Here is a 15,741-nt window from a genome sequence, read left to right as displayed (position 1 = left end):
AAAAAAAAAAAAAAAAAGAAAAAAAATTAGAGCTATCAAGAGCTTTTGGCCACTCCTTGTTCCAAACGAAGATTTAAGGAAAACAGAAATTTGCCTTCCTCTTCTTGACTTCCAGAACAACTGAAGAGTCTTATACTCTTATTCACTAGTAAGGTAAGTCTGGTACTTGTGATCAAAGAGCTTTCACAGAAAATAAGCTACTCTCTTGAGGAAACAAAATTTGAAGTTTCTCAACTCCATCAAACTGCACCACTTTTAATGAAGAACATAGCATGAATGGTGACATGTTAAAAAAAAAATAGACTGTGTTTATGTTAAACAAGTCCAGCCCAGACTAAGTCTCCACTGTTCTAGTATTACATTTTCTACTTTTGAAGTGCAGCATGGCACTCTAAACCTGTTCACCTACCAGCACTGCTATAAGCTTCAGTGGAGAAACAGAAAAAAAAAATCTCTGCCACTATGATTCACATGAACTTTTGTAGATTAGCTAACATAAGGAAATCTTCTATTACTGTTCCTTAGTAATGCCATCAGACCTCCAGAACCAAGTGTTAACTTACTTCTGAGTGAACAATAACATTTTACAAGAATCACCTTAGGCAGGCAGGAACCTTCAATCTCTGTACCTAGGTACACTATGGAGCATGTAAGTATTTTGAAATCAAAATTTAGAATCAAAAACGCACTTCCAAATGTTTGCATTCAGAACATTCAGTACACAAGACTATCGCAAAACCATCCGAAGTACTGCTTTTCTGGTAGGTTTACAAAATGATAGATAAAACACTTCTGGTAGAATCTTACCTGTACCCGCTGAACGTCATCTGTGCATTGTTTCTCTGTTTCTAGGACAGCAGATTTCAACTCTGAATTTGAAAAGAAGATATGGATTTGAGAAGTTCTATGTAAAAAAAATTCATTGATCTTTTGAAATACACATTAAGAATTTAATGAAAAGAAGGTAGAGTTAAAAAGAAAATAATCTTAAACGTCCCACTTTCCAATTTATCCATCTAAAATTAACCAAACAGGTTATATGCATAAATAAAGCCAGCCTGATCTCAATTTGCAATGTATTATGACTCAATATTAAATATTATCATCTTAAACTTGAAAAGTCCATTTTGATTGTCAAAATTTCAGATTCAAAGAGAAATAGTTACTTATGTCTCTATTATACAAATTCCACAGAAGGCCAAGGGAAGGTTCTCATGCTTGTTCTCCCATCCAATCTCCTTAAGGAGTATTTCCTTGAGGTCTGTGGGTTGTGACTGTTCACAAAAGGTCAAAAGAACCCATGAGCCGAATGATGACTGTTGGCAGCTATGTAGTCTTTTTCATATCCTCACTGGCCTGCCTCTGCCTTACTGTCAAAATTTGAAATCTCCACGATGAGATAGTGATAAAGATCTAAATTCACATTTTAAAAGTGTGTTTGAATGCAACTGGCCTTTCCATTGCAAATACATTTTGAGAAAACTCGATTTCTTCCTAGCTTTATTATTCACTGTCTAAAACATCTCAGCCTTACAAAAGGGATGGTTTGGGGTAGTACACTTACTGTGTAAGTGTACAGTCAGAGCTTCCCAGAACTGGGGACATTCAGACTGAGGACACAAAACTAATTCTTCACCTTTGTACTGAATTCCACATGCTCTCTTTTGGGCAAAGAGCCAGCATTAATTTGACTTTTGGAATTTTGACCATGTTACTCTTTTACATTGAAAAATGAACTAGCAGTACTTCATTCTAGTTGTATCTCCTTCAATTATTTTTTACTTTGGAATAACTAATGAGAATCCTAATGAATATCTAAGCATTCCTTCACTTAATTACTGTTTTTAAATGGATAAAAAAAATTGTCCCAGAATAATAGTTTTAAATGGAACTACAGATCTTCAACTATCACTGTGACAACGAAAAATAAAAGAACAGTGGGACTAAACTTTCATCTGCACTTTTTACGTGGAAAATGGGCATCAAAACATAAGACACACCCTCCCCCGCCCCCCTTCTTATTTTAAAACCTGGATAACAATTATTCCATCCACGAATACTAGTCTTTGAAATGTCTGTTTTCATAAAAACATTTCTATATAAACAAAAGAAATTACATTAAAACCTAGACTGTGCTAATATTTCTTTCAGTGAGAGGCACATACTATATATTCCTGCATTGTTTCTGCAGTGCTGTAATTTCATTGGCTGCTGGATAAAAGAAATAAGAGATTTTCTGACAGAAATGACACAAACATGTAACAACCCAATACATGGTCAGGACCCTCAAGTCTTTTGGTAAGCCATTGCAGAGAATAACAAAGACTTTTTAAAAACTTATTTATGGAAGAGAGAGTCTTGTAGTTAAAGCACAGGACTTCAATTAAAAGCTCTGGTTTCTGTTCTGACCTTTCTACAGATTTCTTCTCTGAACTTAAAAAAGCCTCTTTGTGCCTCAGTTTCCTTGCGTGATAGGAGATAACTAGAAAAAACAAAGAAAAAAAACCCCCAGCAGCTCCACAGTGCCAAGATCACTAACCAGCTTAGTAGTTACTGCTAACGATGCCTCTCTAACCGGTCATAACCTAATTTTGTATACAGGACAAAAATAGACGTATTTTTCTTATGCATGCCCAGAGAACATGTGTCTCTCACATCCTTGTATCTTTTAAGGGTACCACTATACAGCAGGCAAATCTGTTGACCATTTGCAGGAAGAGTGAAGCAGTTGTGGTCCGGAACCTCTGGCTTCATAATTCCTAGACATTTGGCCTCCTCACAGCTTTCTGACAATCCCAGCTGTTGGGAGGTGAGACATACAAGGGGGAAGTTTCATTGCCAGTGGCAGTTGTGCTGCAAGGCTACCCCTTGAAAATTAACAGTCCTCAACCTTTTTTACTTTTTTAATTGTTTACTAAAACAGCATTTCAAGTCTCATCTGACAGAATTATTCCAAGTCATAAAAAGCTGGATGAGGATAGGCTGTCATTAACAGGAAATAACTCATCATCTCTCACTTTGACAAGTATTTAGTATGGATAAGTCATGCCGCCTTTCTGCTGACTTTCAGATAAATTTGTTTACTGAAGAAAATTCAGGATGCTACTTATGAATTGGACACTCGCTCCTCATTTCAACCAAAAGAACCACACCAAAACCAATGATTATTTTCTGGTAAAAGCTATTAATGTCTCTTCTGAAGGAAGAGTGTTAATATTTTGTCTTGGTTTCGGCTGGGATAGATTTAGTTTTCTTACTAGCAGCTGGTATAGTGCTGTGTTTTGGATTTAGGATGAGAATAATGTCAATAACACACAATTTTAGTTGTTGTCAAGCAGTCAAAGACTTTTCAGCTTCTCATGTGTGCCCAAGAAACCGGGAGGAGACAGAGCCAAGACAGCTGGCCCAAACTGGTCAAAGTGATATTCCCATACCACATGACATCATGATTTTTATTATTATTCTCTTCTTTTTTGTCCTACTGAAGTATCTTTATGTCAACCCATGAGTTTTATGTTTTTCCTTTTAATTCTCTCCTCCATCCCACTGGTGGGGGGGCGGGCAGAGGGGTGTCAGGTAGTGAGTGAATGGCTGTGTGGTTGTTTTAGCTGCCTGCAGGGTTAAACCACAACACATTTCTAAACTAAGCAATTGTGAGATACTTGTTTTACAAATTATCTGGAAGAGAACATTTTTTGTCTAACCCTTCCTCAATTGCTTTGCAAAACCAGGAAAACTTCACTAGTATTTGTGCATTGGTCATCTCCCCAGGGCCTGTGTATGTGATTTTTAGATTTCTGTGTGGTTGAGAGAAACTTTAAGATGAGTTTGATCTTTGCTCACACCAGGTTTTATGCTTCACTAATGTTCTAGTACTAGACAAGACATGTACACACACATCTTAAAAAGTAATGTTTCCCATTGCGCAAATTGGCACAAATTACATCTCTTACTCAAAAATTCTTAAAAAAAAAAATAGGAACAGGTTGCTCCCATATATTTGTGAATATGTAACAATTTGACAGAATTGCCTAGCTTATTTTTATCTCAGACAGGTCTTGTTCTAAAACAGGTTCTAAATACAAGCTGAGTTCAGGGTAATACGAGCAGTTAATTTTAAGGTTAGTTTGCCAAAATTCACCAAATACAATTTATTGCAGCAAACTAACAGGGTTTTATCTTTCTTAAGTAAAACTAAAAACCAAACAAAAACAAACCCCATCACCACAACAAAAAAACTTTAAAAAACAAAAGGGTAAGGAAAGGAAAAAAGTGCCATATCACAAATGAAACCTTCCCTCTAACCTAAACCAAACACTGTTTTTTTTCCTCATTTTTCATAAAACAAAGGAAATAAATGTCTGGACAAGCCTAGTATTGTTAAAAAGACTAACTTAGATTTCAGGGCGTAAACCCATACAGAGATTTAGTGTGTTGGGACAGTTTCATTTTGCAGGAGAAGTTGTATAATCTTTGAGTCTCTGCCCAGGTAGATAGCACAGTCACATGGGGGACAGGATGTCTGGGCTCTAGTGCCTGCATACTTGCCTTTTTCTATATGTTAAGTGGAATAGCATCATCAGCAAAGGATTAAAATAATTGAATTTCAAATACCCTGTTGTGTTTAGGAAGCGACAGAAACAGATTTGGAGTATTTGGATGGAAAATTAATGGCATACACGTTAATCTTATTGGTGATATTGACTTATTTTGCCCAAAAACTTTTCTGAATCTAGAAATCAAAAAATTTTTTGGCATAAGTATCTGCTGGCTTGAACCCAAATTCATATTAGGTATTGCCAAACTTCATTTTTTTTAATAAATAGTCAGTCTAAAAAAAAAAACCAAACCAAAAAACAACACTCAAACTAAAAAAAAAAAAAAAAAAAAAGCCTAAAAAACCCACCAAACAAAAACCCCAATGAACCTGACAAAAAAAGAAAAACAAACCCTGACCACTCTAATAGTCCTTTCCTCACACCCAGCAACACTCCACATAATACAGAACACACGCAAAAGCTATTTTATATATACTATATTAAAAAGATGATTAACTACTTTGCTAATTTAGGAACAGATTACCTAAGACCTTGCAGAATTTCCTTTTGCCTTGAAGGCCTAGTATTGTCCTCATGCTAACATCTGTATAATAAAAATAAAGACTGTACATATAAAAATATCCTGCTACATTCCTCTCTGGATCAATACATTTGTCCAAAATGGGCATTTTTGTTTATAAACCATTGTCTCTAATGTTAATAGTGTACCTTTTTAACCCATACAGTAATAACTATATATAAAGCAAAATACAGCTACTCTGCACACAGTAATTTAAACCCTTTAAAAAATGCTTGCCCTCTGCACCTTTCAAAGCCATATATACATAAATTAATTTAGTTACAAATCTTGGGGAAGGTGTTCATCCTTCAGGCTGCACATGAAAGATGACTCACCTCCAGGTTCTTCCACATGGCAAGCATGTGAACAATCAAATGAAAAGTTAAATTATTTATCTACATAAATATTATTCAGAACAATGATAATTTTTCCTTTTCCCTCCATGCCCTACACTGCAAATTCACACCAAAACCCCAAAATTTCAATAATATTTTAAAGCGTCAGTACCTCAAGCAAATTTTGAGAACTATTTAGAGTTCCATTTAGAAACAGTCGCAATACGCAATTTTCCATTTCACTTCTAATTCTATTTTCTTAATATTTTAGCAGGTTTTGACAAGGTAGTGGCTGAGATAAGGAACAGACAAGTACTGTACATATTACATTCATTTAGTAGGTATAATATTAAATAGAACAACATAGGACGGAAAAAAAATGTATAAAATGAATACATTTAAAAGTTATTACTATTATCCTCTTGTTGGAAATACTCTTTGAAATTGGTAAAAATAGCAAAAAATCTTTACATTTCAAAATATTTTATGTAATCAACTTTCCTTTAGATTTTAGAGCAGCAAAACTGTTGTTATCTTGCACCACCGTCTGCCGGACTAAAAGCTCAAAGCAAAATAAAATATTCACCCTTTTGTTTTTCCAGTGCAGAGTATGTTCATAAATATTCCAATCACATGTCCGAGCCTCCAAACTGAGAAACACAAATTGTCCTCTCAGCCTACACGGCAATGAATTCTTCTACCAAGTATGACAGTACTTTCATTAAATACAGCATAAAATATTAGATTAATAGTAAAAAAATTTGGACTAGCCTAAAAGTCCAGTACTGCAGCGTTCCACACTCTGAATTGCATCAGTGAGATTGATGCTGAAATGTTTCCTTGACCACTAATAGAGCTGCTTTGGTAAAAGCCACAGCATAAACAGAATAATATAGCAGTATTGCATTTTTGCTGTCATCACTTGTGAACACTGGAATAAGTGATACCAGTAAAAGTGAAGTGTTGCCATGATAAATGGTATCCACGCAAGGAATATTGTGCTTGTGTTCCAGAGGAAGTGGTAGAGAAGTCCCAAAGAGAAGCAAATCTGAAATTAACTCCACCCAAAGCCTACAAGCAATACAAAGAGATCTGTTGAAATAATGACTTAATTCTTCAAGTCTGAGCACTGAGAAAAAGGAGTGGTAGGAAATGGAAAATTTGAGAATACCCATTCTCTCTCCATGAAGGTCATGAGGATGAATGCAGCCTAAAAGTGTTGAGAACTGTTGAATACTAACTAATGCAAAGCTAAGCCTCCAAGAACCTGTGGTATTTGCCCATCAACACTACTAACAGAAAACAGGTTTGAAATTCTTTTCTAAATTTCTTTGTCAGCTACAAGAGGGGTTTGTTTGGTTTTGTTTTAATTCTCAGCTTAAACAAAGCTTTTAATGAGTATGCAGAAGATTTCAGAAATTTGGCTGGTAACCTCACAAATTTTAAGATAAACTGACTTTGTAAATAAAACCTCAATTTATTTTTTAGATACACTTTTCCTCCCTCTCTGTCAGCAGGGGACTGCTGAATCCACATAGGAATACCTTACACCACCCTAATAACTTTCAGTATACCACCAGTGGTGATATATTCTGAATTTTTCCATATTTTTAAGAAGAGAAAAGTACCCATATTTCATGGCTCTGAAGGTATGTAAATTGGAAAAGAACAAAGGTCACAACACCTGGTAAAATCCATTAGTCAGCAGATGCCATGTGCACATCTTCATTGTTAACAAAAAGCATGCATTTCTGCTGAATATTTTTTATTAGATTCATACTAGCTCACATTATTTCTGAAGCTAATCCAAGATCTTCAAAATCAGGTATTTGTTAGAAGATATTAAGTTTATATCTTGGATACTAAAAGACAGCAGCTCCCCACTATGCCATACATATATCTTGTCTATGTCCAAGCACTATACCTTCTTCCGTAATTTTGAGTCTTTGTTCTTCATCTGGAGGTTTGGGTGGGGGCCACACAGATGGAATTCTCCTTGGAAAGCTTCCTTCAATGTAATCTGATGAATGTGTGGGTTGGCTAACTGCAGCCCAAGTATAAAGCTGGTCTTGCTGTGGTTATTAAAAAAAAAAAAAAAAGTTGAGAAGTTCATATAGAAAGACAAACTCAAAATATCAAAGCCTTTGTTTCCAACACAAATAGCTCAATATCCACCCCTATATCAAGGCAGACTTGTTTTAATGCTGCTCTTCTCCTGACAAAGACTTAACAGAAATCCATATTAAAAGACTTTAGTGTTTCCGTTTTGCAATTACCTCAATTAACAATAGAATATATAATATTTTAGTTATCTACAGCAGAATGACAGTACAGTTGAGCATATTTTTTTTTTTTTGAGGAACTCTTTACCACTTCTTTGCTTGGAGAGATAACAGGTTCTGTCCATCATGACTGTACTTCTTTACATATGGTTAGTTTATAGGTTAGAGAAAAATATTTCAGTCCACACTATGTAATCTTTTTTTACACCAAATGCACAAGCAAGAAAAAGCAGCAGGATTATTTCAGCTTGAATTAAACCGAGACATTTATTCTTTGCAACATTTTTTTGTCATTTACATTTCCATATTCATAGAAAGGGAGCTAAAAAGGTGGGTTTGCTTTTAGAATAAAATATTTACAAAAAAACCAACCACAAAACCAAACCCAAAAACAACAGCTAAAAGTATTCTCAATCCTCTGGGCTCAAATCAGATTATATCCTTATTACTCAATAGATTTGAGTTTAATTCACTTATTAAAAGTAGGAGACATCCAGACTGTCTGATGAAAACTAGGGCAAACTTATGCTTTAAGCCAACAGAAAGATTTCAGCTGACCACAATTCAAGTGTTCTTATGACTTACAGTACATATCAACATGCACACCTTTTGCTTAAATATTTGTAATACTGTATAGAGATCAATCACAGCAACTTCATGAGTATCCTAGTGAGTAATATGGAAATATGCAAATATTATAGTACAAAACTGGGGGGGGGATCAAAGCACAGGATGAAAATACAGTCATATCACACAGTAGTATCTCCTTAGAAAGATTGTGTTCCTTATTCTTCATTCACGCTATTGCCTGAGTAAAAAAATGGTAATATATATTTGTTCTGCTGCATATTTCATTTTTAGATTAAAACTTTTTTTTTTTTTTTTTAAATTTAACATAGATACTAACATTGAAGAGACATGCAGGGAGAAGAATAAAATAATTTAACATTTTTTGGGGGGGGATAATTGCTATTGCATGTGACTAAGCTTCTATTTGCCTAAAAATAAGTTGTGGTAAGTGTGATAATATTCTATTGAGAGTAACTCACTTAGAATAGACAAATTCTGGTTATAAAGTTAAAAGTTTTGGTTTTCAGAAAGTGCCTCAAACAGTCAGGGTCAGAAGCAGCTCATTAGGTCTTTCCAGCATGAAAAACATAGAAAAAATCCAGTGTTATACGCAGACCTCAGATAAAGGTAAACATACATGGATAAAAAGCTTAACACAAAATCACATCAGGTTCTTTACATAGCCCTGAACTCTATGTTCCTTGAAAAGCCTGTCCTTTCCCCATTACTATGCTACTACATTTGAATATCCAAACAGGCTTGATTAATGCAGTTCTTTCAGTAACTCAGTACTTTCCCTTTGTCTAATTCCAGCTTTTTGGAGGATATGTATTTCCGGGTTTCTCCCTGTTTTCCAGAACTGTGGGAGTAAAAGTGAGAGGGAGAGTCGTATCAGTACATACTGTGGAAAGAAAAAGAAAAGGTGCTGGATTTTGCTGTTTGTCTTATTTCTGCACCATCCAAATCTCAAAAACACAGAGGAAAAGAAGATTCTAAAGAGTCATCCAGAGGCAAGCAAGAACAATTTTTTTTGCCCACTCTACTACCTTATGCAGTCCGGGGAACACAGGGAAGAACAAGCTCTATAGAGGGTTACCTGGGTAAACACAGTCAACTTTCAACAGGATTACACGTAGGGTTATAGGGCAATAAAACAGAAGACAACAGACTGTAGACAACATTGGCATAGCATGAAGCAGGAAGACAAACAGTTAAACTGTTCCTGGACATGATATTTCACCATGCCAGTTCTTGAAAGGTACAGTAAAATCATTTAATAACAAATTTTTGAAGTATGATTAGTCTATATGAATTAAGATGTATTTAAAAAATCATAGTATGTCTCAATTATGGTACAGATGGGATACATTATGAGAGTAATAAAATATGAAGTACCTATTTTCTAGCTGATAGAATTTACAGCATATAAACTATGAACAGTTATAAATTAAGACATTGCACAACTCCATAACAGACCCCTAACTCAGCATGGGAGATTAGTTTGTGAGTATAAGGGATAGTATTTTTTGTTTGTGTGGATTTTTTGTTTTTTGTTTTGGCATTCTTTTCATTCACAATTCAACATAGAGAAGGATGGTGGAATAGACTCATCATGTAAGAGAAATTTACAGAGGTAAACGTAAACTTGCAAAAATGCCTTGCAGGGACTAGCACTATAGCCAAAATTTATCCACGTTCAGCATATAAACAAGCATTAAACAACAGCTACATTCAGATTACCTGCAAATTTATAAACATAACTCAAAATATGAAAAACCCTCACGACAGAAATGTAGCCTGAAGGTCTGGGCTTTGAGTTGATAGTCCATAAACTACACTTAGAATGGGAAAAGATTAACCCTGTCTCCACTTTCGTGCCCTTCAAAAGAGATGAATCATTTGAACGTTCTAATTCCTAATCACTCAGGATACTGTCCAAAATCTAATCCTCTTTACCTTTTGTCTTTAGCTCCTTGTCAGTTAATATACTAACCCATCTCATTTCTCCTTTTCCAAATCTGATAATGCCATAGATTTGCATGATTATTAGAACATTTTGAAGAAAGATATAGACAGCCAATTTTATGATGCTGAAGTACTATTCCAGCAAAAGAAATAAAATAATCCAAATTTTAAAATCTAGATTTGATTTTATCATTAATAATTGTACTATAAGCATCCACAAACCTGGATTTCCACATCCAACTTTTTGTCCTTTAATTTTTTCATTTCAGAGGCAATTTTTACTAGATATCATTGTAAGTACAGCCAGTGAATACTCTTACCGTGATCAAGCTTTGAATACCTCTGGAATATTCACTTCATCTTGCTCAGACTCCACTATTTAGTGTTTAAAGCACTTCTTTCAGGAAAAAAAGTTATTCTTGCAATGAATGATCCCAGTCTTATTTATTCAGACTCATTTCTGGGCAGACATTGAAAGCTGAAAGCTGCCTGAGCCCAGTGCACTAAACATGATGTCAAGAAGAGTTCGCATTTCCACATATCCTTACACAGCACTTTCCACTGGTTCTTAAAACTGCGGAGCATTCGCACATGGGCGAGGCAAACTGCCTGCAGGATCTGATGGTACCTAATCAATAGGCATTTTACCACTTATAGAGGCTAGTGCTTACAATAGAGTCACAGAGAGTCAGGTCTGTACTTTAACTCACTCTCTTCCCAGCCTGCTATCACTAGGCACAAAGAATGGCTTTTTGTAACAAAATTTCATTCTCGGGTACCACAGTGTTACATTTCAAGTCCATAACATATTAAATATTAATTATGTTCCTTCATTGCTTGAGCTAAAGATATGCTTTCCTGCTAATCTTTAAAGATGGAAGCCAACGCTGTGATCTACTCAAAGTCAGTCAGTCAAAGCAAATGACATCTAGAAAGAGGCTGGTGGACCCAGAATTAGGGCAATAAGCTAGACCTGCAGCCAGCATCAGAAGGCATACTAGTGGACCCTGAACTTTCAGAAGAGAAACAGAGACCAGGTTTGTTCCCTGGGCCACAGACTGAATTTGAGATTAGTATATCCCTCACCGTAGGAATATAATGTGCAACCTTGAAGCTCTGCTTTTGACAGCTGTATTGCTCCTGGAGATATGCAGGTAACATGACCTTCTGTTAAATGCCACCATAGCTTTTAATCAACTGTTTATCTGCTTTCAGTTGAAAGGACAAAGATAGCCATTGTGAGAAATTCTTAAAAGGGGTACAAGAGATGGAGTCGAAACAGCAATAAATGTATACATCTGTCCAAACTAGTCACAAAGGCATGAATGTAAGAATCAAGGAGGTAGAGGGGAAATCTGACCAGAAGTATTTTGCCAATTCTCAAGGAAAAAAAAAAAAAAAAAGCCAGTCAGATCATGCATGGTGAGATGGGAAAGGTGGGGCTGTACACAAGTACACTGCTATCAGGAGCAGCCTCTGCTCTTCAGCGCAGCACAGCTGTAGACGGGGGAAGCACGTTAGCAGTACCTCTAAACTTTCTTATACTAGAGTGCATTGGTGCTAACTTCCCTGAGTGCTCCTGTGCTAAGCCATGATGGAATCAAGCCCTATCTTACAGGACATTTCATTTCAAATAGTCAACTTGAGCAGTTTTTCACTTGAACCCCAAACTTTCAAAGTTATCCTGAAGAGGGGAGGACAGAAGAGTAGGCAGATGCACAGATAGGTATAAATGGGCCAGGACTAAACACCAAGTGGTAGTTAGAAGAAGGTTCCTACTCATCAAATCAGTCTGGATGTGGACAGCCTTTGAATGGGAAGAGCTGAAATTATAATTGCATTTAACATAGAGCTAGATAAACTCATAGAGAAATTACATTTTATGGTACTTGGGATAAACAGGGGCCAGACTCCATGACTCAGGTGGTGTTTTCCTGGGTAAAAGCTCCAAAGAGCTTGTTCCACATTTGCATATAACTATTTGTCATTTAGATTGTTTCATGTGCATGAAAGGATTTCTCTCTCACACACACACACTCAGAAAGTTTAACCATTCTAAGTATACAACTTGCAAAATGAAAGGAAGCCAATTGCATGTTCCCACTGCATATAAATAGTCAATTGGACAAACAAGGTTTTAGTTTGAGAAACTAGAGCCGAACTACCTCAAAATGCTCTTATCAGCAGGAGACTGCTTTATTTTGAGCAGCTATTAAAATAAAGAAATCAATACTATCAAGAATGGGGAAAGCAGTTTACTTTTTGAGGAGATGTTCAGTAACAAAGCTCTGACTACTGACAGAACCAGAGCAGTGATTTAACATGGCGCTCTGCTTGTACTACCTTTGGCTGTACTAGCGAGCAGATGCCTTCCAAGGCTGAAAAACAGCAAATCAGTCATAACGCTGTAATAAATGGCTGAAGTAGCACTTTATCCTCATGAACTAAACTTGATGCATGACCATTTTATTTGAGTGACTTTTTTTTTCTTTTCAGAAAACTGATGTGCCTCAACAATTCATTCAAAAATACTTCAAGTGTCAAAAAAATCATGAAACATTTCTTTCCCGTGGAATGATGTCAACCTCCTCAACAAAACAGAACAAACTTGCTTGATCCTATCAAACTTTGCTCAGATTTCAACATTGTGTCCTGGGGATATGAGAGGCCAACAGAGCTAATTGCCCTACAGTTAAGGCCCTCATGGGGAAAGGAAATCAGGAAACTAAATTTCAGATTTCCACATTTATTCTCATTCAGTTTCAGAGTTACTGTCTTGGTCTTCCTGTTCCCCAACAATTTCTACATTTAGTATGGCTGAAGGGGTTGAACTGGTGAGCTTACAACAAACTTTCCTTGGAAGAGGGAACAGTGGCTAGCCTTTTATGAAACAGTAGAACCTCAAGATCTAGCCTCTTTACACATCTGACTTGAACCACCACTTAGAAGACCACATCCCAAGACAACTAGGTTAATCGGCTGTTACTTAGACAATCTGATACTGTGTCCTTTTTCATTCACTCTCTCCAGAAATTCTAAGCTGAAGCAAGAATCTTCTCCATCAGGAGTAGTTTTCCCTTACACTGACACAGTTCTGCAGTAAGTTTGGAATCTGACAAATTTGAATTTTCGAAAGAAATCTGTTTCATTAGGAAATTCCTTTCACCTCTATTCCATACAAAAATGTAAAAACTTCCTCTTGATTACAGAGATGTGAAATATACACAAATTCAACTCTCACTGTATTCTCAATTCCAAGCTAGAAAAAAAAGACATTGTGTTATGTCATTCTTAGGAAAGTGAACAGAAAGTCATAAAATACAAAGATCTCTTGAGGTGACAGGGTGACTACCATCTTCACCCTATGCACAATGATTTTGAAAATTTTAAAGAGGTGGTATAAACTTAACATCCAGTATATGCCTCCTGAAGCAGTTCTTCAGAATAACAAGCAAGTAAACAATGTTCTCTGCAAAAAGAAGCATGAAAACCTAGCAACATCCTATATATAAAATACCTCAGTTGAAAGTGTATACAGTAGCATCACCACAAGTAACTGGAATGGAGAAAGAAAAATAAAAAAGAAAAAGAGAAGGCTAAAAGACTGCAGGGCTAGATGTAACAACTGTAAACTAAATATGTAATTAAAATTTAAAAAAAAAAAACAAAACAAAACAAAGGAAGCAGGGAAACCGCAGAACATGAATACTTCAGCCCAGTGATCATCCAACTGTTTCCATTTTACTACTCAGGAACATTCAGTATTGCTCACCACAACACACAGTGTCACAAAGTATGATTGGGCAATGGAAAAGGAAGAGGAGACATGAGAGCTTTGATTTAGCCAAACTCAACTGCCATGGTAACCTACATGACAAACAAAGATTAAGACAGCAGATTAAACAACCTGTTTACTCTGCTCTATTCCTCAATTTTCACTTGTTAACTTTTAAAGTCTTATTCGCTACTGACCCCCAGTATACTGCCGTGACAAATTTCATGAGACTACCTATGTTCAGTCACACACATTTTGTTCCCGAGCATTGAAAGCATACTTGAAGAAATGCTGCATTGTTGCCAGCTTTGTGCTGCAGTTTGGAAGAGAAGTTCTCCTAGCTGAAGTCAATTCTTGGGAAAGTTGCTCTTTGGAAACTGATCACTGGTATTTTGGCTCTCCGACTTCTGAGAAAGGAGTTTGTCCACAATCTGCTTAACTACTAATTTTCAGACTGGTGTAAACAGTGCAAATAAGTGAAAATTAAGTAAAGTCTTCATGTCACTAACTCCTCTTCCAGCTGACCTGCAAAGTCCCACCATCTGCTGCTACTCAGCAGCAAACAAGCAGTGTCCCTATTTCCTTAAAAAGCATTTGCATCACCACAGGTGGCCAGGAGATAATAGGAACACAGTCATTTGTATAGCATTTCCCATTTATGCTGTCTGGCGCTCTGCTTCCTTGTGGAAGTGTTATTTCAGAAACAGATGACAACCTAGTCAGGCATCATAACTACAAATTGGACAAGGGGCAGTCCCTATCCTGAACAGTCAAACATGCCTATGTATAAAATCACATCATAACATAGTAAATAAAGACACTCTCCAGAAGATGTCCATTTAGCTCTTTCAATATAAACTATGTTGAAATGATTTATAAAGCAAGAAGGCATTAACAGCAGTACTCAACACAGTAACAGCATTCAACAAAAGCACTGAAAAAGATGTAAAGAGAGCTAGTCCAACCAAAATGACACCAGAAATAAAGAAAGATGAAAGTTAAGTGTGCATTTCAGAGACACATGGAAGAAGATATTGCTGGTTAGTGCCACATGAAAAAAGTAGTTGTTGGACCCTTTAGCGTGCAACAGAGATTGAAGTGTGCTCTATTTTCTTGTCAAAAGCACATACAAAATGATAATAGAAAGCTTCTATCACAAAATCATTTAAGTTTTCACTGAGAATTTAAGTGTTTTACACCTAATGTGCAGAAACAGCACTCAATACTACTTGGAAAGCTTGTCAGAAAAAAAAGCTGAAATCTGCTATGAAAGGAAAAAAATTCCTATAGATTAAGACTGCACAGTGTGAACTGGAAATTGTGGAATGGGAAGTCATAATTAGGGACTAGATATCCACGACATGTAGTAATTGCAACTACTGGATAAAACGCAAACACCATGTACAGTCAGTATTTCTTAATAGCACTCCAAAGCTAAACAAAGTTGCCTTTCACTGATAGGAAAATGTCATCTTCTTTACTGGTGCATAAACAGTTTAAATTCTAATGCAAATATGTGTAACTTATAGGTATTAATGATGGCTCTCAAAAGGTAGCAATCTTCTAGCTTCTGTGATACATCTTTAACAGAGGAGCTAAGTGGGAGATGAGATCTCCACTTGTTGAAAATTGTGATCCTCCAACAGGTGGCTGCAAAACTTGCCTGTGGTTACATTCTTGCCAAAGATGCACTGTG

At 36.2% G+C, this 15,741-nt stretch overlaps 1 protein-coding gene across 3 annotated transcripts in view; it reads right to left on the bottom strand.

Moving 5' to 3' along the window:
* FMN2 (formin 2) overlaps positions 1-15,741 on the bottom strand; it is a 161,666-nt gene that overhangs the window by 121,841 nt on the left and 24,084 nt on the right. For all 3 annotated transcript variants that reach the window (XM_054822144.1, XM_054822145.1, XM_054822146.1), the window contains exons 3-4: positions 7,378-7,525; positions 808-869 (exon numbers count right to left, since the gene is read on the bottom strand). In XM_054822144.1, the coding sequence (XP_054678119.1) occupies positions 808-869; positions 7,378-7,525 (210 nt within the window). The remainder of the gene's footprint in view (positions 1-807; positions 870-7,377; positions 7,526-15,741) is intronic.

Source organism: Grus americana, chromosome 3 (assembly GCF_028858705.1).
Source record: "Grus americana isolate bGruAme1 chromosome 3, bGruAme1.mat, whole genome shotgun sequence".
Lineage (NCBI taxonomy): Eukaryota > Metazoa > Chordata > Aves > Gruiformes > Gruidae > Grus > Grus americana.
This window is presented reverse-complemented; position numbering and strand designations above follow the sequence as displayed.